We start from the raw sequence: 24806 nt of genomic DNA, 5'->3' as shown, positions 1-24806 counted from the left end.
CTCACTTATATGGATTTTTTTCAATAAATACAGTCAGCTCTGAATCCACATTTCCACATCAGCAATAAAACCCAGAACAAAATGCAACCTTTGTGGGATGCAAAACCCATAGATAGGGAGGGCTTTACATATGCAGGTTTCCCAGGGCAAGACTTGAGTATGTGCAGATTTTGGTATCTGTAGTCCTGGAGCCAATCCCCGCAAAATATCAAGGCATGACTATATATAACCAAGGCGGTATTTAATTATATGGATATAACATAAAAGAAAATAAATTTAAACCCTATACCACATGTAAAAATGAATTATAGATGAACATAAAATATAACCATTTATAACTAAATATAAAAAATAAAAATATTAGAAAAAGTCAGAATAACATTTAGGTAACTTTGGGCTGTGAGAGACTTTTCTAGGCATGGCAGATCACCCACGAGTTTTAAATTTGTTCATATGAGAAAAGATATAATAAGCAAAGACAAACAGATTGGAGAAATATTTGCAACACGTATGACTGTCAAAAGGTTAATAACCCTAATATTCAAATGAATAAGGGAAATAAAAACAATTCAACAACAACAAAAAATTTAAAAAGTAAAAAAGCAAAGGGTAGGAAAACTCAATTAATAGAAGTGTAATGCACTGAGGACTTTTCTACATGAAGATCTTGCTGTTAACAACGTGGCGGCTTTGTGCTATCCAGCTCCCTTTACTTTGTAAAGGGGACCCAACTGCTAAAAAGCTCAAACCAAAAAACACTAAACAGTTTAAACAGCAGATTTCTTTTTCAGTTTAGTAAGTTATTTACACAAAAATTTAATTGCCTCTGGTAAATTAGCCTCAAGAGCACTAGCTTTATTCTGGTGTGGTTAATCTAGAATACTTTTAGATTGAAGTTAACAAGCTTTTTTTCAACACTACTCTTCAGAAAGACACCATACTAAAGCAATAGCTTTAACAAGATACTAACTATACTAATGTAATAAATGTCAATGAGTCTAAGTGATTTCTTCATTGAAATCTTGAAAACAAATATATAATTCAGTTAGAAAAGCATTTTTCAAGCAACCAAACTGACTAGAAACAATATACTATATTATGCAGTCTGTCATTCTAAGACAAGGTTAAGTAATATGTCATTCTGAGACAAGGTTAAGCAATACACATTAAAGTATTTAAAATACTTAAATATACTTACAGCATGGGCTCCTTGTATTGTTCGTATAAGATTGATTCCTTTCCAGACATATATATCCCCATTGAGTGCACCAGAATATGTTAATTCATCCCTTGCACAGGCTAGGCACAGTATTGTCTGAAGGTCACCCGTCTTACCAAAGACACCTCGTTTTGGGGTCAGAGCATTTCCACATAAACTCCAGAACTAAAAGGTATACAGTATAATCAAATTACCAGAGAATTCTTACAAAATAAAGTAAAACATTCCCAATACCTTGATGCTATATTACAGCAGTGAGCTACAAATTAACTAAGAAATTGCCTTATGATAAAATAGCATTCAACGTTCAGATTCTCATCCTAGTGTTGTCAAAAGCTATGTTATAGCATACCTATAGTCACTGGTTTCAATTCTTATCTGTAAGAATAAGGGGTTTTAATCAGATTATTTTTAAAATATGCTATGCTTTCCTTAGGTTTCTGAAAAGAAAACTATATAAAACTTAGATTAAGCCAGGCTCAGTGGCTCATGCCTGTAATCCCAGCACTTTGGGAGGCAAGGGAGGCAGATCACCTGAGGTCAGGAGTTCAAGACCAGCCCGGCCAACATGACTAACTCCCATCTCTACTAAAAATACAAAAATTAGCCAGGTATGGTGGCGCATGCCTGTAATCCCAGCTACTCGGGAGGTTAAAGCACGAGAATCACTTGAACTCAGGAGGCAGAGTGGTTACAGTGAGCCGAGAGTGCACAACTGCACTCCAGCCTGGGTGCAGAGTGAGACTGTCTCAAGAAAAAACAGAACCAAAAAAAAAAAATTTAGGTTAAAAACTTGGGAACGGGTTAGCAATGAATAGACTAAGAAGAAAAAGGACCAAATCTAATGTTCTCTCTCTGATAGAAACATTAAAGATAGGAAAAGGAGTATGCTACAGCTTATTGTAGCTGTAATATTTGATGTTTTCAAAGCTGAGCAATTGCTTTGCTTGTAAAGCTTAAAAAAATAAGATAGATGTCCATGGGGAATGATTTGTTCACTCTTGGGAGAAAATAAGAAGTTAAACATGAATCTTCATTACCAGGGGTTTTGTTCTATTAGGTGGATTTAGGTAAATTTTATAGTTCAAGGAGAGAAATTTAAAGAAAAAGGAGTTGGGGGGAAGTGGGCGCAGTGGCAAATGCCTGTAGTCTCAGCAACTTGGGAGGCTGAGGTGGGAGGATTATTTGAGGCCAGGAGTTTGAGGCTACAGTGAGCTATAAATCATGCCTGTGAATAGCTACTGCACTCCAGCATGGGCCACATGGTAGGATCCCATCTCTAAAAAATAAACCAAAAAAATGGGACAGGACAGAGATATATACATTAAATAGTTCTGCATGAAGAAATTAGGCCCAAAGAATAAATTCAACTTTGTAATAAGTAATTAACATTTAAAATAACACAATTTATTATCATACATTATTTTAAAATTTGAAGCCTCAAATAACTAAAAATTATGATCATTATCTATTCAAAGATCTAATAAGTACTTTAATTAATGAAACTTTATACTTTTTAAACTTAAAATCTCCACAGTTTCTGTGTATATAAGTGGCTTGTTCTCTTTCTTTCAGCATGTCCTAATTTGAATCCATTATTTTCTTCTAGATCAGTGATTCCCAGTGTTAGCTTCACATTAGAATCACCTAGGGAAATTATAAAATGGGATGCCTGGACTCCCACTTGAGACGAACTGGGACAGAATCTCTGAAGCATGAAGCCCAGGTATCCAAATGATTTTGATGCTCAGCAAGGGTTAAGAACCATTGTTCTAGACTCCAAATCAATATTGTCCAATAGAACTTTCAGTGATGATGAAAATATTACTTACACACACACACACACACACACACACACACGCTTTCCAATACAGTAACCACTAGATACATAAGCATATGAAATGTACTGCCAGGGTGACTGAGGAAATGAATTTTAAATTTCATTTAACTAATTTATGTTTAAATAGCTACGTATGGTTGGACAGTGAAGTTCTAGATCATCTCTGGGAATTAATTTCCTCACACGTATTGCCTGCAAAGAGAACTATGTTACTATTCATTTCTTCTAGCAAAGGAAAAGAAATGTAACTCAGTATAAAAATATAGTTTATTTAGTTTGAGAAGATGAGCTTTTTATAAAAACCTGAAAATGGAGCCTTTAGTTTTACTTATAAAATAGTAAGATCTCTTTATTCATAATTACTTTGCCAATCACTTATTAAGCACTTAATATATATCAAGTACCATATCAAACATACTGTCCATCAAAGATGAACAAGACAAAAATCTCTACTTTCACAGTGCTTGTATCATGTGCCTTAAAGCCCAGCATACAGCCTTTTTGGTATTAAATATTTGTCAAAAATAAATATTTACTACTATCCATCAATCAAATCAATACCAGAATAACAAATCCAGAATTGCAGCAGCAGTGAAAGATGCACTGGAGAAAACGTGGATGGAGTTAAGCATATTGAAATAAAGAATGTGAACACAGAACCTTAATTCACTAGGAATTAACTGTTATCAGGAACTGTTACATCAGACAGTGGAAGTAAAGCAAGTTATTTCCAATTTGTTCCAACGATTTAAAAGTAAGTATAAACATAATAAAGAATATCACCACTGACTTTACAGGCTTCAAAATCTGAGCTGTAATTATAAAACAAAACCCAGAGCTTTCATAAGCAAAGTAAATAGTGGCCATCAAGGCTAAGAGAGGGACAAGGAGAGATTTATTAAAGGATACAAAATTATAACTAGATAGGAGGAATAAGTTCTACTACTCTATACCACTGTAGAATGACTATAGGTAATACGAATAGACAGTTTCAAATAGCTAGGAGGAGGATATTGAATGGTCCTAAAACAAAGAAATAGCAAATGTTTGGGATGATAGCTAATTACCCTAATCTGATCACCATACATTTTTATGTATCAAAACATCACTATGTACCCATGAATGTGTACTATTATTTGTCAAATAAAAAAAAAATTTAAAGGCTGAGGTCAAATCAGGGAGCAAACATAGAAAAAGGAAAAGCAACACTTTCAGAATGCAGACCATGTGTTAGGCACTATGACAAGCACTTGAATATATACTGCCGCCTTATTTAATCATCAGTTCTTTGAGGATGGTAACAGCAGTCACAGTTTTAAAATGTGAAGAAAAAAAAAAGCTCGAAGAGATTAAATAACTCATACTAGTTTAAACAGCTAATAAATGACAAAGCCAGGTCTACTCATGTTGCTTCTCCCACACCATTCTATCTATGTAAATGAAAAACTCTTCATTTGTTTCCTATTCTCAACATTTTACTTTGTAAGTGAAACATGAAGAAACAGGATGGACACAGTAAATCCTGCCTCACTGGATAACAAATTTCTTTATGGAATGTGGCTTATTAATTTCCTATTCATACCTATATCGCTTACAATAATTCAAAGCAAATAATATACATATTTGTTTGATTGAACATAAGAACAATAAAAACATTGCCATTTTAAAAGTATTATCAAAATTCTGAAAGTAGTCTAAATTGTTAACAGTGAGATATATACTTAGCAGCAGAGAACTAAACGTGACTATTATGAAACAAGACCCTTCTAGTACCTTGATATGTTTTACACCACAGCTGACAAGTTTATTTGGCTGGTACAAATCCCAAGAAATATCAAATATCTGTAAACAAATCAGATTCATGATTAAAATACTTATTTCCAGAATCATTTAAAAATCCTGTCCAAAAGACCAAATGGCCCAAACTCCTAATCATAAAATAAAATTACTCAATAAATAATAATCAGAATCCCACACTTTAAAATCTTATGAGAAATAAAGCAAATTTGAAACTGATAAGAAATAAAAAGTATTTCTTAGTTTCTATGAACTTCAAACACTACTGGAGTAAAACTGAACACCTCCATTTATGTTTAATTTTTTAAAAAGATTGGTCCATAAATAACAAGAATGGTTCAACAGAATTAGGGCATGAAGGGAGGTGCTTGCATAATTTCTACAGAGAAGAGATTCAGAATGGAACATGACACTCATACAGCCTAGAAGTAAGAAACATCTTTATAGCTTTCTATCACTCAGAACTATTTACATAAAGAATCCAAACACTGATTTTACAGTAATTTTTTCAGTGTTTCAAGGTCCAAGGTAACTTATACTTAAATTTTGAGGAGTCTCCAGGCTTCATTATTTTCTAAAATTCCATAAATTCTAAACACATGGAAAACATTTTGTTACAAAAGCAAACAAGCAAAAACCCAGGTGAAATAAAATACGAATTAGAAACATAATTAAACAAATGATGAAAGAAAAACTAACATTTAAAAAATAATTCATTTATTCTGTTTTCTGGTAGTCTTCATGTTTCTTTGACACCTTATCAACCTACCTCTAAAAGGTTTACATTTTTGGTATACTAAAATGTACACTTTACATTTTGGTATACTCTAAAAATTTACAAAAGTGATGCTCTTTAGTGATAATGAAGAAATAATACATATTTAAGTTAATATTTAACAACTCACCATAATACAGATTATATGAAAAACATCAATGCAACTTTGAAATATTCAACCACAATAATACTTTCAAAAACTCCACTGACAATGTCATATTTTATAATAATGGGTCTATTTATTAAATTCCCAATAGTCATGTTCAAAATGCTTTGATCTAAACAGGTAAGAACATGCCAGCTGTCTAATAAAATATATCCAACATTTTAATAATGGTTTAAATTGTGTGTTTGTGTGTGTGTGTGTGTGTGTGTGTGTGTAACAGGCCTCTCTGAGCAGCTACTAAAAATCAAATGTATTCTCCAAAATGCGAATATACACAAAATTTTCTACCCAACTTTTAGAGTCATAAATTCCCACCAAACAGAATCATTGGCCATACCTCTGTGCTGGTTCAGGTTAGGATTTTACTACACATACATACACACAAATTAGATACTTTTAGGAGTTTATAACTTTTTTGATCTATATCCATAAAAATAGTATAACATTTCATTAAAAGCTGGCTATGATGTATTGTTTATATACAACTTGGAATGAGGAATATATATTCTAACAAGTTGTCGGTTAAAAATGTTAGGTCTCTAAAAAATGTTATAGTAATATGCAATTTTAAATCCATACAAGCAACATCATTTTTCACCTTAACTATAGTACATATGTAACAAATTAGTGGTAAACCAAACTAAACAGACCCTAGGCTCAAACCACTGAATTTTTAAATTGAGATTTGAATAATGGGTGTCTCCATATGTCAAACCCATCAAACTTCACACATTAAATATGTGCATCCCTATGTATATCAACTATATTTCAATAAAACTGTTTTAAAAACCGGAAAGAAATACACTGTTTTTACTGAAGCAAACACCGGGTTAAAAGTCTCATGCCTAATGTAGATGATGGGTTGATGAGTACAGCAAACCTCCATGGCACGTGTATACCTATGTAACAAACCTGCACATTCTGCACATGTACCCCAGAACTTAAAGTATAATAAAAACAGGAAAAAAAGTGTTATGCCAATGCTATACATATCGAATGATGTTTCCAAGTCCTACAATACACATGTACTCTAAGACATTAAGAGTTTTTCCATCTGTACAATTATTTACCAATTGCAAAATTTTAATTACATACGACCAATCTGGCAATAACAAAATCCAGAAGAATAAAATCCCCTGAAGTCTCCTCTGGTCTTTCCCTTCCAGTACTCGTTAGAAATCTCAAAAGAGAATACTTACTCTATCTGTATGACCAGGAGCCATAGACAACATTTTTCCCCTTTTCCAGTCCCAAACACAAACTGCATTCTTTGAATCCAGTCCAACTGAAACCAAGCGCTGAAATATGTCCACAAAGTCCAGGAAGGAATAAAAAGGCAAACAAATCAAAGAGAAACCAAATTATAAATAGCAAATAAATTATACTCATGGGTTTTTATAAGCACAAAACATACACATCTATATTTACCTCATAAAGGCTGAATGTATTTCACCCTGTTAGTGTTTCCACATATGTATAGATCTTCACATTATGAAACAGAACAGAGACTTCCATTTCTAACAGTAGGATTGACAAAATATCCTAAATATACCTCCTACCAAAAACTAAAAATACTAGATAAAATGTAAAATCATCTTTTTAAATGGACTGCTGAGCTGTCGAAGAATTAAGAAATCTAAGAACAAAACCAAAGTGATTTCCAGTGGGAAACCCGGAGGGTGAGAAAACACCTACACCTACTGGACTCTACAGGCATCGGGTGAATACTCGTACCCCTGATTTCTGTGCTGTGGCCTGAGGAAGAATAGGAGACAAAGTCGAGGGCCTACCTAAGGTGGGGATTTGAATTGCAGATCGCCTCTGATTAACCCAGTAAACCTCTCAGAAACAACAAATAACCCCTTCCTAAAGAAGGGGAGGCAACTCATGAAGAGGGAGAAACACCTCCCTGAACATTTGTAACCACAAGCAGCCTTCACATGGTTGCTGGCCTAAATTCACATTAAACATGAATCCTTCAACTAGGAAATTTAATTCAAACTAGTCTTCAGGGTTGGTTGTGTCTTCAAGCAACTTCAACAACGTGGCCCAAGCAAGTATAAATCCTAAATGAAGTACCGCAACTTCGATCCATCCCTCAAAGAATTCCTACAGGTAGCAATTCAATAAAAATAAGCTACAAAAAAAAAAAAAAAAGGCCAGGTACAGTGGCTCACACTGTAATCTCAGCACTTTGGAAGGCCGAGGCAGGAGGACTGCTTGAGGCCAGGAGATTGAGACCAGCCTGGGAAACATGTTGAAACTCTGTCTCTACTAAAATTACAAAAATTAGCCAGGCATGGTGACACACACCTATAATTCCATCTACTCAGGAGGCTGAGGCAGAGGAATCACTTCAACCCAGGAGGTGGAGGTTGCAGTGAACTGAGGTCGCTCTACTGCACTCTAGCCTGGGAGACAGAGTGAGACTCTGTCTCAAAAAATAAGAAGCAGCAGCAGCTAAAAAAATAAACAAACCACCGCACCCACACACACAGACACAACAAAATAAGAATCCATGAGTGAGAATGGGCAAGTCACAACAAACAGCAAAGTCGACCTTGCAAAAAACATCAGATATGGAATTATTCGATAAATAACATAAAATAAGCTTAATGTGAGTAAATAAAATTAAGGATTCAAAATATCTGTATATGAGCAAAGAATATGAGACTATAAAAAGTATCCAAGGAGACTTGAAGAAGCACACGGAACTTCCGGAAACAAAAAATAAAGTAAGTTAAAAATTCAATGGAAGAGTTAAATACAAGATTAGCAGGAGATGAAAAGACAAAGTTCAAAAGAGAAGTGGATAGTGAGATGGAAAGTATGAGAGAGGTTTAAAAACATAAAAGATGGACTTCTAGCCATGAAGGCGTATCAAAGTCTGAACTTACCCTCCCTCACCCGCCCCTGCCATAAACAGCTAGAAACTGTACAGAATACATGAAACAAATGTTTTGAGACATTTGCAACAGGAAGTAAAGCACTGTGAACCCTGAAAGAGGGAAAAACAAATAAGTTAAGTCCTATAATCACCCCAGCTTCCATCTAGGAGGCAATTTCCAGACTATGGCACAGAAAGGTGGAATCCAAATAGAGACCAGTAGACTTACTAATTTGGACAAACAGAGCCTGGAGTTCAGAGAGGACAAGATGGCCAGAATTTGCAGAGCAGGAAAACAGCTCCAGTAAAACTATCTATAGTAAGATTTGAGAATATTAATCTCTGCATGCATAGGATGAACTCTATGAGGTCATGCAAAGAAGAAATTCTAGAAAAAGAACAATTACTAGAGAGTTAAAAGCAAAAAATTCTCAGAGATCACAAACGGTCCAGAATCACTCAAATTCTCAATAACCAGAATGAAGATATCTCTTTGAACTCGCTGGGCAGTCATCAGGAATCCTGAGGTCAGGAGGGGAGTGTCATACCTTAACAGTGAAGTTATACCAGTAATTCTAGAGCAAAAGCTATTCTAGTGCTGCCTCATAAAAGTTTGAAAGCAAGCTTTTCACAAAGATGAAACTGATTCATGAGGAACTTGACTATTTGCCAGAACAGTGTCCATATACTTTAAAAGGATATAATAAAATTACTGATATGTGAAGAAACAGAAAAATGTGACTCATAACCTGGGGAAAATCAATAGAAATAGGCTCAGGAAACCCAGAGATAATTAAGGTTAGGAGACATTTGCTGTTAAAATTAACATTTTCAAGACACTCAAGAATTATCTTAAACATACCAGGAATAAAAAAAGAAAAGATATAAAAGAACAACATAGAAAACCGTTACATTATCTAAAATGAAAATTTACTCCAAAGGATTAACAGCAGCTTAGACAATGATGAAAAGATAAATAAACTTGAAGACATAGCAATAGAACGCATCCAAAATAAAGTACAGAAAGAAAAAGAAAAAAAGAATTGACAGAGCTTCAATGACCTGCAGGAAAATATCAAGTGGTCTAACATACAGGCAATTATGGCTCCAGAAGGAGAGAAACGACAGAGGAAAAGAAAACAAAAAAACTGAAGAAATAATAGTAGAAAGTTTCCTAAATCTGATGAAACCATAAATCCACAAATATAAGATGTTCAACAAATCCCAAGCAGGATAATCATTCACACAGAAAAAAACACACAAGACACATGGCAAACAAATTGCTGAAGCCATCACTAAAGGGCAAATTCTAAACAGCAGCCAGACAAAAAAGGACAACTGCTGTATGGATGAACAAAGATTTAAAAATTATCCTAGACTGTTCATCCAAAGTGATGCAAGTTAGAAGACAATGGACAAACAGTTTAAAGTGCTGAGGCAGAAAAAAAATCAGCACAGAATTGTATACTAAGCAAAAATATCCTTTGAAAATGGAATCAAAACAAAGTCTTTTCCAAGCAAACAAAAGCTGAGAAAATGAATCATCAGTAAACCTGCACTACAAGATATGATAATGAAAGTTTTCTCCCGCAGAAGTAAAATGATACCAAATAGAAACGATTTACACATATGAGAGTGTCCAAGTAGTAAATACATAAGATTTTTCTCATTAAAAAATTTTAACAACTATCTAAGGCAAAATAACAGTTATTACGTAGTTTTCAAAATACGTAGAAGTATTAATAAAATAAATGACAATAGCACCATAAACAGAAGAAAGGAAACAGCAGAATATACTTTTTCATATTCTTTCCCAATATACATGAAACATCATGAAGATCACAAAAATTTGGATTACAAAGTGTCAATAAATTTTTAAAAATTAAAATACAGAGTATGTTCTCTGACAAAAACAGAATTAGAGTAACAGAATGTTATCCAGAAAATCTCCCAAATATTTGGAAATTAACAACATACTTCTAAGTAACTGAAAGGTCAAAGAAGAAATAACAAGAAAAATGTGAGGAAAAACCCACAACACATTGTGTGAAAAGTACTGGTTTAGAGCAGGGGTCAGCAAAGTACATCTCTCAAGCCAAATCTTGTCTGTACCTGTTTTTGTAAATAAAGTTTTACTGGAATATAGCCACACTCATTCTTTCATTCATTGTCTATAACTGCTTTCACACTACAGGGCAGAGCTGAGTAGTTATAGCAAAGACCAAATGGCCCACAAAGCTTAAAATATTTACTATTTCACTTATTATAGAAAGTTTATCAAACGGTGGTTTGGAGCACAGATTCTGGTAGCAGATTGCCTAGGTTTGAACATCATCTCTTACTAGCAGGGGTGACTTTGGACAATTATTTAGCCTCCCTGTACCTTACTTTCCTCACCTATTAAATGGGGATATAAAAGTACTTCACAGGGGTCACTATGAGAATTAACATATACACTATTTAAAGGAATTAGAGGGCCTCATATATGGTTAATGTTATGTAAATGTTTGCTTCATATCATTATTATTATTGCTATTAGTTTACTATAACCATAGTTAAATGGGGACAAATAAAAATACCTCACAGCGGTTACTATGAATATTAACATATATACTACTTAAAGGAGTTACAGTGCCTGGTATATGGCTAATGTTATATAAATGTTTGTGTAATATTATTATTATTAGTATTAGTTTACCATAACCTTAATTAGCTTTAAGAACCTACACCCTCTAACTGTCCAAATGAGGAAGGTCATCTAATATCCAGTTACAGTTTCTGAAAAGAAAGTTTCTACTATTTAAACTTCAAAATTGGTAGGATGAATAATTTATATAAAAAGACACAGAATACAGTTTGTTATGACTCTCCATCAAATCAAGCTAGCAGAAAGCCCAGAGAACAAGAGGAGATGATTTGTACCTCCTGAGAGTATTTACTATTTGGGAACCAAAGGGCATCAGCAAAAAATCTAGCTAGAACAAAGATATCTACCTCTTGCTATCATAATACTGTGTAGAGGTTAAAATTTCACAAGACAAGTATATCAAGTGAGGAATAGCCGGAGGGGCACTGCTGTTCTTTCTACTGATGTTTCCTCTGTCTGGCACAGCTCATCAAATACACACAGCAAACCACAACTGGCCAAAAACTTTAAATTCCATGTATCCAAATACAGTGTCAATACATCTAGTTCTGTACAGACAATAACAAACGAGACTTGAGAGCACTTTCTCTGTAGCCTTGATAAACATATCATGGCTCAAACCAATATCCCTATGCATAGGTTACACAACAACAGACAGGACAAGGTAGAAATGACAAAGCAAATATTACCTCCTCTTCAAGCTTTCTAACATTTTTTACTTTATCATTTCTTTTCTTTTAACCCCAACTTGGTAGATGAGAAAGAGAATAAAGAAAGTTTTCAAGCAAAAGTAATGCTTAATCCATATCTTGGAAAAGAGAGTCAGAGACAGTCTGTAGAAAAGTAATAGAAAGTACATTTCAGAACAAAGGACCTCAAGATTAAAGAGATTATGTGCTTTCAAGAGAGTGCCAGTAATTCAATCCAGGGGAGGGAAGGAGTGTCAACTGGAAAGCAGCAAGGGACAAGGCTGGAGAGGTAGGGCAGAAGCCAAGAGGAAGAGGTTTTTATTTTTTTGGGTTTTTTTTTTTTTTTTTTTTTTTGATAGAGTTCGAATAAAGAGAGAATTCAGTTTTAAATGTATAAAATGGAATATCTACAGAACATTCAGGAGTGATATTTAGAGTTGAGAAGCTAGAGCCACTGTTAGCTGATATGGAAGTTAAAGTCATAGGCCTATATACTCACCCAGAGAATATAAGTAAAGTAAAAAGAAAAGGCTACAGACTCCTGAAGAACACTGATATTTAAGAAGCAGACAAGGAAAGACTCCTTTAAAGATAAGAAGTAATAGTCAGGGAGAAAGAAAACCAGATAAAGACTCTATCCATCTTCCCAAATTCCTCCCTGATCCTATTCCCAGACAAAATCTTATTTGTGTCCATTAAGTGAATTGGAAGTATACATAAAAAATTCTAGCACACCAAATTTTTAAATAAGAAAGAGATAATAATAGCATCTATTCCATAGGGTTGTTGGAAGGATTAAATGAGATAATGCAGGCTTAGCATAATGCCTGGCACTTAGTATATGCTCAACACCTTTAGCTATTATGTTTTCATGAACTTAAAATTTTAAGTAATATGTTCTCATGAAGATCTGTGATAATGAAATACACATACCCAAGACTTTTCTTATAAGTTGCTCAAAATAAGTGAAATTAAACAATTTCAACTAGTAAAAGCTATGGGCATGATTTCTCCTTGGATATATAAAAGAAATTCCTCAGCAATGCAATATATTACATTTAGAAAGGGTAAATTTAAAGCTAAGAAGAAAATATCTATATTTAATGTTATAGACACTTATAATTAAAATGGCTTGAATTTCATAACACCTTAAGTGATTTTTAAAAATAACTTTGTAGGTTTGTTTTATAACATTTTATGCTCCTATGAAATAGATAAGTATTATTATTTCCTCCAAAAAAGAAAATGAAATTCCAACAGTATATTAAGACTTGAAAAATTATAGCAAAAATGGGACATGAATTAAGTTTGTGCAATTGCCAAACACTGCTATATGGTGATATAAACCTAGAAGCACATTTTTTTTTTCCAAATAAGAGATTACAATTAAGTCTTTATAGATCCATTACCAGAAAGTCATATCTTACTAATATGAACAGGAGGCAGGGAAATACTGGGTAGAAGAGGGTGGGGTCCCTGGCAAGGGTTCCACCCTCAAGCCTGGACCCCTGGCCCTAAATAAGAACATGCATTCCTGTTTTCTTGCCCGAATGTTGCCTTTGCCAAAATCACTCTGGCCCACCACAACCCCAACCCTGTACCCATAAAAACCCCAAACTCCACTGGCAGAGGAGCAAAACAGCACTGCAGAGAAGGAGAGAAGTGAAGTGTCTGCACATCAAGAGGAGTTTGGCCGGGGATGGTCAGGAGAAGATTATCTTCCCACTCCATCCGCTTTCCAGCTCCCCATCCCGCTGAGAGCCACTTCCATTGCTCAATAAAATCCTCCATATACACCACTCTTTAATCTGTTCTTGTGACTTGGTTCTTCCTGGACGCTGGACAAGAATTCAGGATGCACTGGGTGCAGGAACCCAAAAAGGCTGTCACACTGACTCTTCACTGAGCTGTTTAACACTTAAGCTACCAGTGTTAAAGAGTATTGTTTGTAACACACACTCTCTGGGGCTCCAGAGGTTGTGGGTAACCCCTAGATGCTGCCACAGGCAAGCCAGCACCCAAAGGCACTCACCCCGGCTCTCCTGCAATCTCTCACCTGCGTGCCCCACTCCTGCAAGGGGTTTGAGCTGCGCAGCCAAGTAAATGAGCCACACCCGTTACAAGTCCTATGAAGGGGTCAAGGGAACTCTCTCATCTCATTACCAGAAAATCATATTAACCTATGCTACTCAAAGAAGCTATTCCTCAGAGTAATATAGAAAAACATCTACTGGTTATCATGTTCAAGGGGATAGAACACACTGTAATTTGTTTCTATAAAATTGAGATCTATAAAATTAATGAATTAAAAAGCAGGTAACTAAAATTGTTCTAAAATTTAAAATGATTTTAAAGTCTAATTATAACATAAAACTTTTAAAGATTATAAATGAACAACCTGCAAGATCCAACTTTTTACTGATAACTTTGAAACTATTTTTAGGTATAACGATTTCCATAAAAGCACCACAAAAAAAGCCCTTGGCTTGTTTAACTTTTTTAAATCATTGACTAGAAGTAGATGATAATTTAGAAACTGATTAGTCAGTTGAGTGATAATTATATCCTTTGTTGCGAACTTTGATTTTGTATAAAAAATAACTCATAGGAATTGTTCCATTATATTCAACAAAAACATAATTTTAATAGACAACCTTTAAGGTAACTGAAAATCGAAATATAGGCTGGGTGCAGTGCCTCAAGCATGTAATTCCAGCACTTTGGGAGGTCAACATCACTGGAGGATAGCTTGAGGCCAGAAGTTTGAGACCAGCCTGGGCAGCACAATGAGATCCTATCTCTACCCAAAAAAAAAATTAGCCAGGCATGATGGTATGTGCCTGTAGTCCTAGCTGCTCAGGAGGGTGAGGCAAGAGGATTGCTTGAGCCCAAGAATATGAGGCTGCAGTGAGCTATGATCATGTCACTGCACTCCAGCCTGGGCAGCACAGTGTGACCCCGTCTCTAAAAATAAAAAAATAAAGTTTAAATATATATAGCTTTCTAAGAAACTTAATTATCCTAAGATATCATCCATCTGTCCTATCAAAATACCCTAACTGGAAAAGAGTTATATAGAAAAATTTCTATAATAACCAGGTAATATTCCACTGACTCAAAATTACTTTGGCTTTCAAGGTAGTAATTAATTCAGTTGAGAAAGTTCTTGACATGATGAAATAAAAACCACATTGTTATATATCAACTACCCACCCCACCTACCCACCTCCACCTTTGAACAAATACTTTTCATCAAGTGTCCAAATTAATATTTATAGATGTATAATCATTTTCTATAACACACTTGAACATACAATTTAGAAAAAAAATGAAAAACTGTCACATACCTGTCCATCTAAGTCAAACGCCAAGCAAGCTATACCATGTGTATGAACATCCTTTAAAACTGATATGGTCTGCACAGTGTATGAATCCCAAATACAAATATAAGGCTCTTTCCCAACTTGTCCTGTTGCTACCAACACTCGTTCAGGGTGCAATGCAAGGCTGTAAAATAAGGAAATAAAGAAATAAGTAGTATTATTAAAAATTGCTTATACAGATTTTATAGTATTTGGTAGATGAAAAACATATATACCAGTGTGAACATTAGACTTTATCCATTTTAGACAATTTGGATTTTTTTATTATTATTATTTTTGTTGAGACAGTGTCTTGTTCTGTCAGCTAGGCTGGAGTGCAGTGGTGTGATCTCAGCTCACTGCAACCTCCATCCCGCCAAGTTCAAGCAATTCTCATCTCAGCCTCCTGAGTAGCTGGGATTACAGGCACCCGCCACCATGCCCGGCTAATTTTTGTATTTTTGGTAGAGATGGGGTTTCGCCACATTGGCCAGGCTAGTCTTGAACTCCTGACCTCAAGTGATCTGCCTGCCTCAGCCTCCCAAAGTGCTGGGATTATAGGTGTGAGCCACCATGCCCAGCCAGTAATTTGGATTTAAAATAAATAGCTTCCATAAAAATCCATGCTAACAGTTACTACTTCATAGAATATGTGATAAACAGTTAATGATAAGCTAATTATACCCTTCATGATCCCTGCAATATACTATGTGTAAACTTCTCAAGAAAAGAACTCTCACAAGACAGTGACTGGATCACAGCAACAAATTGGTAGCCTTTTCCTCATTTAGTATTGACCTGTTTTCAAGCCTTCTTTCCCATTTTACTATTCCTTTCATTGGATAAAGTTAGACCAAATCTTAATGTCTAAATACAGCATTTAGTAGCCCTGCTACTATAACACTAATTCTTTTTTTTTTTGAGACGGAGTCTTGCTCTGCCGCCCAGGCTGGAGTGCAGTGGCCAGATCTCAGCTCACTGCAAGCTCCACCTCCCGGGTTTACGCCATTCTCCTGCCTCAGCCTCCCGAGTAGCTGGGACTACAGGCGCCCACCACCTCGCCCGGCTAGTTTTTTGTATTTTTTAGTAGAGACGGGGTTTCACCGTGTTAGCCAGGATGGTCTTGATCTCCTGACCTCGTGATCCGCCCATTTCGGCCTCCCAAAGTGCTGGGATTACAGGCTTGAGCCACCGCGCCCGGCCCAACACTAATTCTTAAATTATAAATTCCATTTAAGAAACAGAAAAGTCACCCATAATTCGCAGAAAATAATCTATGAGTCTCTAGAAACAAGACAAAGACCTAGCAGTTGGTAATAGCTTATGTACATCAGCAGAAGGCGGGGAAAATATAAATTCTATTTGATAATTTTTTTCTATATGTCAATTTAGAATATCACATTTGCCCTTGAGATGAAAAAGAAAATCACTCATGGCATCAGGGTGGAGAATCAACTAAAAGGGGAAAATTAGGAGGATATTAAAATAGAATCAAGGCTGGGTGTAATGGCTCATGCCTATAATACCAGTGCTTTGAGAGGCCCAGGCTGGAGGATCACTTGAGGCCAGGAGTTCAAGATCACCCTGGGAAACACATTAAGCCATTGTCTCTACAAAAAAAAATTTTTTAAATGAGCCAGACATAGCAGCACACACCTCTATTCCCAGCTACTTGGGAGACTGAGGTGAGAAGATCGCTTGAACCCGGAAGTTCAAGGCTGCAATGAGCTATGACTGCACCACTGCATTCCAGCCTGGGCTTCTGGGCCAGATTCTGTCTCTAAAGTAAATAAAGACGACAAAATTAACAGACTGGATGCAGGGGACAAGGGGAAGAGAGGGGGCTAAGATGACTCTTGGGTTTCTGGCTTGGGTATTTGAATGGTTTGGGGTGGTATTCAACAAGTCAGGGAATACTAAAGGGGTAATCAATGGGAGAGAAGATAAGTGGGAATACCAGGTTGGTTCAACATATGAAATCAACAAATATGGCATATTAACAGAATAAAGGTCAAAAAAACTCCCATATATGTTTATCTCAATAGACACAGAAAAATTATTTGACAAAATCCAATCCCTTCATAAAAACATATAACTAGAAACTGAAGGAAACTTCCTCAAACTGACAAAGGACATCTACATAAACCCAAAGCTAATAACATATTTAGTGATGAAACCTTGAAAGCTATCCCACTAAGTAAAGGGAAAAAACAACGATATCAGTTCTTGCCACTCATTTAACTTGGTATTAGATATTCTAGCCAAGAAAAATAGGCCAGGAAAAGGAACAAAAAGTAAAAGTAAAGATCTCTACTGGCAAATGACATGATCATATATACAGAAAATCCTAAGGAATCCACAAAGAAACAACCAAAAAATGAAGAGCTAATATGAATTCAGCAAGGTTGCAGGATATATGATCAACATAAAAAATCTATTGTATTTCTATACACTAGCAAAGAACAATAAAAAAATTAAAGAAAATAATCCTACTTACAGTAGCATCAAGAGGAATAAAACATTTAGGAATAAATTAAACAAAGTACAAGATTTGTACACTGAAAACTACAAAAACCCACTGAAGGACATTTTAAAAGATCTAAATAAATGGAAAGACATCTCATTTCTGGGCTTAGAGGAATGTAATATTTGTAAGATGGCAATACTTCTCAAATTGATCTACAGAGTCAACACAATCCTTGTCAAAATACTAGTTGTCTTTCTTGAAGAAACTGACAAGCTGATTCTAAAATTCAGAAAGACTCAGAATAACCAAAACTATCCTGAAAAACAAGAACAAAGTTGGAAGACTCACTTTCCAATTTTGAAACTTACAAACTTACTACAAAACTACAGTAATCAAGACAGTGTGGTACTGGCATGAGGATATGCAGATCAATGAAACAGACTTGAGAGTCCAGAAGTAAACCCATACATTTGTGGTCAATTGATTTCAACAAGGGTGGTGCCAAGACAACTCAATGGGGGAGAAAATGGTCATTTCAACAAAGAGTACTGGGACACCTGAATATATATCTATACACAAAAAAATAAATTTTGACCCATACCTCAAACCATATACAAATGTCAACTCAAAATGGATCAGAGGCTAAAATAATTGTTAAAACTCTTGGAAGAAAATATAGGCATAAATCTTACTGATCGTGAATGAAGCAGTGGTTTCTCAGATATAACACAAAGCATTAGTGACAAAAGAAAAAGCAGATAAAATGGACTGAATCAAAATTAAAAACTTTTATGCTTCAAAGGACAACCATCAAGAACACAGTAACGCAACCCAGAGAATGGGAGAAAATATTTGCAGAGCACATATCTGATAAGGGACTTGTATTAAGAATATATAAAGAATTCCTACAAATCAACAATAAAACTACAAATAATCAAATTTTTCAAATAGATAAAGGATTTTAACAGACATTCCCCCAAGGAAGATACACAAAAGGCATATAAAAAGATGCTTAACATCAATAGTCAGTAGGGAAAAGCAAATCAAAATGACAATAATATACCATTTCTTTGTTCTTTCTCTTTCTTTCCCTCTTTCCTTCCTTCCTTTTCTTGCTTTCTTCCTTTCTTTCTCTTTCTCTCCTTTCTATTTATTTATTTGAGACAGGGTCTCACTTTGTCACCCAGGCTGGAGTACAGTGACACGATCACCACTCACTGCAGCCTCGACCTCCCAGACTCAAGACTCATCCTCCTGCTTTGGGCTTCTCACGTGGCTGAGACTACAGGTGGGTGCAACCACATCTGGATAATTTTTTTTTTTTTTTTGTAGAGATGGGGTCTCCCTATGTTGCCCAGACTGGTCTCAAACTATTGGACTTCAGAGATCCTCCCACCTCAGGCTCTCAAAATGTTGGCATTACATGTATGAGCCACTGCTCCCAGTCCACTTCTATAAATATACATATATATACACATATATATGTGTGTATATGTATATACATTTTGAGACAGAGTTTCGCTCTCATTGCCCAGGCTGAAGTGCAATGACACAATTTTGGCTTACTGCAACTTCTGCCTCCCAGGTTCAAGCAAGTCTCCTGCCTCAGCCTCTCAAGTAGCTGGGATTACAGGCATGCACCACCACACCCAGCTAACTTCTCTGTATTTTTAATAAAGATGAGGTTTCACAATGTGGACCAGGACAGTCTCGAACTCCTGACCTCAGATGATCCACCTGCCTTGGCCTCCCAAAATGCTGGAATTACAGGTATGAGCCACTGCGCCTGGCCCACTTCTACATTTTAAAAGACAGAAAATATGAAGTATTGGCAAGGATGTGGAAAAAGTGTAACCCTTAAACATTGATTATGGGATTGTAAAATGATGCAGCCTATTTGGAAAACCGCTTGGTAGCTATTCAAAAGGTCAAACAAAGTTACCATATGATTCAGCAATTCTACTCCTAGCTGTATTCCCAAAAGGAATGAAAACATATGTCCACACAAAACTTGTACACAAATGTTCACAGCAGCATTATTCACAAATGGCCAAAAAGTAGAAACAATCCAAATGTTTGACTGAATCATGAATAAGTAAAATGTGGTATCCATACAATAAAAATGACAACAGGAATAAAGCACTGATACATGCTACAACATGGATGAACCTTGAAAACATTATGCTTAGTGAAGGAAAACAGATATATAAGGGCCACATCTCATATTAATCCATTATGAAATGTCCAGAACATGCAAATCCTTAAAGAAAGTAGATTAGTGATTGCCAGGTGCTGGAAGGAGAGGGGAATGGATAAGGACTGCTAATGAGCTTGGGAATTTTTTAGGGGTGATAAATTTCGGAAATTAGATAGAAGTGATAGTTGCAGAACTTTGTGACTATACTAAAAATCACTTAATTGTGCACTTAAAGTATAAATTTTATATTTTGTGAATCATCTCAGTTTTTAAAAAGTGAAAAAATACTGACATTACCGTCTGCATACATATTTTAAGTATAAGGATTTATGCAAAGAAAACCTTTGAGGTTAGACAGACATGGGTTCAAAATTCTGTCTCTGCTCTTCACAGGCTTCTCAGCAAATTCTTTATCTTCATCTTGTTTTCTCACCTTCAAAAAGGGCATATATTTACTATAAGTAAGGTGAGGGAAATTTCCCCAAGCTTGAAAACTGGGGGGGGGGGGGGGGGGGGGGGAAGGCTGAGTGTGGTGGCTTGTGCCTGTAAACCCAGTGCTTTGGGAAGCTGACGCAGGAGGATCGCTTGAGGCCAGGAGTTCGAGACCAGCCTGGGCAACATAGCCAGACCCCACCTCTACAAAAAAATAAAACAACTAGCCAGGTGCAATGGTACATGCCTGTAGTCCCAGTTACTCAGAAGGCTGAGGCATGAAGATCACCTGAGCCCAGAAGTTCAAGGCTGCAGTGAGCTGTGATCATGCCACTGTATTCCAGTCTGAGTGACAGGGCAAGTCATTATCTCTTTAAAAAAAAAAAAAAAAAAAAAGTCTGGGGAGAAAAACTATGCAGGTCCTCACAGTTTAACTACAAAATCTACATACAATAGAACAGAGGTACTCAAAGTTAGAGAAAAAGGATACGGTGGGTGTATGTTTAGATTTATAAGAAACTGTCAGTTTTCCATAGTAGTTGTACCATGTTACACTCCCACCAGCAATGTAAGAAAGTTCCAGTTGCTTAACATTCCCACTAATATTTGGTGTTGCCAGTGTTTTTAATTTGAATTTCTGATGACCATTCACATGGACTAACTGGTCTTACAATGATCTGTTCAAGTCTTCTAGCCATTTTCATTAGGTTGTCTTTAAATTTTTGAGTTTTCAAAGTACTTCATATATTCTCAATATAAGTCCCTTTGTCCAACATGGGACTTGCAAATATTTTCTCCCAGACTGTAGCTTTTCTTTGCATTCTCTGTTTCTCTCACAGAGCAAACATTTTTTAATTTTTCTGAAGTCTAGTTCATTGATTTTTGTTTTATGGACCATGCTTTTGCTTAACCAAAGGTAATAAAGATTTCCTCTGATATTTTCTAAAACTTTTATAGTTTGTCTTACATTTAAAGCTACAATCTATTTTTGTATAAAATGCAATGTATGTTACAGGCTTTTTGTTTGTTTTTTAGGTTTTTTTTTTTTTTTTTTCTTTTGCTGTCTTTATGTAAGATTCCTAACTTTTCAGCACCATGTATTGAAAAGACTGTCTTTTCTCCTTTGAATTCCCCAGGCACTTTTGTCAAAACTCAATTGACCATATCCATATTACTTTTCCACAAATTGTACCCTATATTTTACACCATTAACCTATGTATCTATACTTTCACCAATACCACACTGCCTTCATGAGTATAGCTTGATAATAAGCCTTAAAATTAAATACTGTGGATCTTCTACCTTTGTTCTTTTTCCATATTGCTTTGGCTATTCTAATTACTTCATCTTTCCTATAAGGTTTAGAATCAGCTGTATATCCTATATATCTTGTTGGGATTATGATTAGAACTGCATTAAATCTGTAAAGAACTTTGAAAAGAAGTGACATCTTAACTATATTGAGTCTTCCAATCCATAAACATAGTATGCCCTCCCTCCATTTTTCAGGTATTCTTTGTTTTCTGTCTCATTTTATAGTTTTTAGTATATAACATAGACCTTGCATAGATTTTGTAAAATTTATACAGATATTTTTGAGCTTTTGTAGACAGTATTGCTGTAAAATTTCAGTTTTCAATTGTTCATTGCTAGTCAGTAGAAACATAACTGATTTATGTATGTTGACCTGGTTTGCGAACCTGATAAATTCACTGAGTTTTAGGAGTAGTAATTTTTGTGTGAGTTTTTTAAAAATAAATTATTTGGAATTTTCTATGTAGGCAATCACGTTGTCTAAGAATAGAGACAATTTACTTCTTCCTTTTCTTTCTATAAGCCTTTTCTTTTTACTTCTTGTCTGATTGCACTGGCTTGAACTTCTAGCAGGATGTTGTTTTATTATTATTATTATACTTTAATTTCTGAGATACATGTGCAGAAAAGGCAGGTTTGTTGCATAGGTATACATATGCCTTGGTGGTTTGCTGCACTCATCAACCTGTCATCTACATTAGGTATTTCTCCTAATGCTATCCCTCCCCTTACCTCCTACCCCCCAACAGGCCCCGGTGTATGATATTCTTCTCCCTGTGCCCATATGTTCTCATTGTTCAACTGCCACTTGTGAGTGAGAATATGCAGTGTTTGGTTTTCTGTTCCTATGTTAGTTTGCTGAGAATGATGGTTTCCAGCTTCATCCACGTCCCTGCAGAGGACATGAACTCATCCTTTTTTATGGATGCATAGTATTCTATGGTTTATATGTGCCACATTTTCTTTAATCAGTCTATCACTGATGGGCATTTGGGTTGGTTCTAAGTCTTTGCTATTGTGAACAGTGCTGTAATAAACATACGTGTGCATGTGTCTTTATAGTAGATTGATTTATAATCCTTTGGGTATATATCCAGTAATGGGATCGTTGGGTCAAATGGTATTTCTGGTCCTAGATCCTTGAGGAATCACCACACTGGCTTCCACAATGGTTGAACAAATTTACACTCCTATCAGTGTAAAAGTGTCCCTATATCTCCACAACCTCCTCCAGCATCCAGTGTTTCCTGACTTTTTAATGATCGCCATTCTAACTGGCATGAGATGGTATCTCACCGTGGTTTTGATTTGCATTTCTCTAATGACCAGTGATGAGCTTTTTTTCATATGTTTGCTCTGATGATAGTTTCTAAATGTATATGCACCCAATATACGAGCACCCAGATTCATAAAGCAAGTTCTAAGAAACTTACAAAGAGACAGGTCGTGTGTGGTGGCTCACGCCTGTAATCCCAGCACTTTGGGAGGCCGAGGCGGGTAGGTCACCTGAGGTCGGGAATTCGAGACCAGCCTGAACAACATGGAGAAACCTCATCTCTACTAAAAATATAAAATTAGTTGGGTATGGTGGCACATGTCTATTATCCCAGCTACTCGGGAGGCTGAAGCAGGAGAATCGCTTGAACCTGGGAGACAGAGGTTGCAGTGAGCCGAGATCACGCCATTGCACTCCAGGCTAGGCAACAAGAGCAAAACGCTGTCTCGGGGGAGAAAAAAAAAGAAAAGAAAGAAAATTACAAAGAGACTTAGACTCCCAGACAATAATCGTGGGAGACTTTAATACCCCACTGTCAATATTAGATCAATGAGACAGAAAATTAACAAGGATATTCAGGACTTGAACTCAGCTCTGGACCAAGCTGACCTAACAGATATCGACAGAACTCTCCACCCTAAATCAACAGAATATACATTCTTCTCAGCACCACATAGCACTTATTCTAAAAATCGACTACATAATTGTAAGTAAAACACTCCTCGGCAAATGTAAAAGAATGGAAATCATAACAAACAGTCTCTCAGACCACAGTACAATCAAGTTAGAACTCAGGATTAAGAAACTCATTCAAACCCACACAACTACACGGAAACTGAACAACCTGCTCCTGAGTGACTACTGGGTAAATAATGAAATTAAGGCAAAAATAAATAAGTTCTTTGAAACCAATGAGAACAAATACACAACATACCAGACTCTCCGGGACACAGCTAAAACAGTGTTTGGAGAGAAATTAACAGCACTAAATGCCCACAGGTGAAACTGGGAAAGATCTAAAATCGACACCCTAACATCACAATTAAAAGAACCAGAGAAACAAGAGCAAACAAATTCAAAAGCTAGTAGAAGACAAGAAATAACTAAGATCAGAGCAGAACTGAAGGAGAAAGAGAGAGACTAAAACCCTTTCAAAAAAAAATCAATGAATCCAGGAGCTTTTTTTGAAAAGATAACAAAATAGATAGACTGCTAGCCAGACTAATATAGAAGAAAATAGAGAAGAATCAAATAGACACAATAAAAAATGATTTAGAGGATATCACCACTGATCCCACAGAAACACAAACTACCGTCAAAGAATACTATAAACATCTCTACACAGATAAACTAGGAAATCTAGAAGAACTGGATAAATTCCTGGACACAGACACCCTCCCAAGACTAAACCAGGAAGAAGTCGAAACCCTGAACAGACCAATAACAAGTTCTGAAATTGAGCAGTAATTAATAGCCTACCAAACAAACAAACAAAAAAAGCCCAGGACCAGATGGATTCACAGCCGAATTCTACCAAAGATACAAAGAAGAGCTGGTACCATTCCTTCTAAAACTCTTCCAAACAATAGAAAAAGAGGGAATCCTCCCTAACTCATTTTATGAGGCCAGCATCATCCTTATACCAAAACATGGCAGAGACAAAACAAAAAAAGAAAACTTCAGGCCAATATCCCTGATGAACATCCATGCAAAAATCCTCAATAGCAGGATGTTTAC

The 24806-nt window shown here is 35.8% G+C and overlaps 1 protein-coding gene across 14 annotated transcripts in view; it reads right to left on the bottom strand.

Annotated features, from left to right (window-relative positions):
- EML5 (EMAP like 5) overlaps positions 1-24806 on the bottom strand; it is a 221287-nt gene that overhangs the window by 136685 nt on the left and 59796 nt on the right. For all 14 annotated transcript variants that reach the window (XR_002523464.2, XM_031667922.1, XM_003902140.5 and 11 more), the window contains 4 exons: positions 15368-15527; positions 6997-7095; positions 4833-4901; positions 1199-1384 (listed from right to left, as the gene is read on the bottom strand). Coding sequence is in view for 13 of the 14 variants with exons in the window: in XM_031667922.1 (XP_031523782.1) it covers positions 1199-1384; positions 4833-4901; positions 6997-7095; positions 15368-15527 (514 nt within the window). In the remaining variant the exon portion in view is untranslated. The remainder of the gene's footprint in view (positions 1-1198; positions 1385-4832; positions 4902-6996; positions 7096-15367; positions 15528-24806) is intronic.

The sequence above is a fragment of the Papio anubis genome, chromosome 7, assembly GCF_008728515.1.
Source record: "Papio anubis isolate 15944 chromosome 7, Panubis1.0, whole genome shotgun sequence".
Taxonomy (NCBI): domain Eukaryota; kingdom Metazoa; phylum Chordata; class Mammalia; order Primates; family Cercopithecidae; genus Papio; species Papio anubis.
The sequence above is the reverse complement of the archived record's forward strand: the minus strand, read 5'-3'. Positions and strand labels throughout refer to the sequence as shown.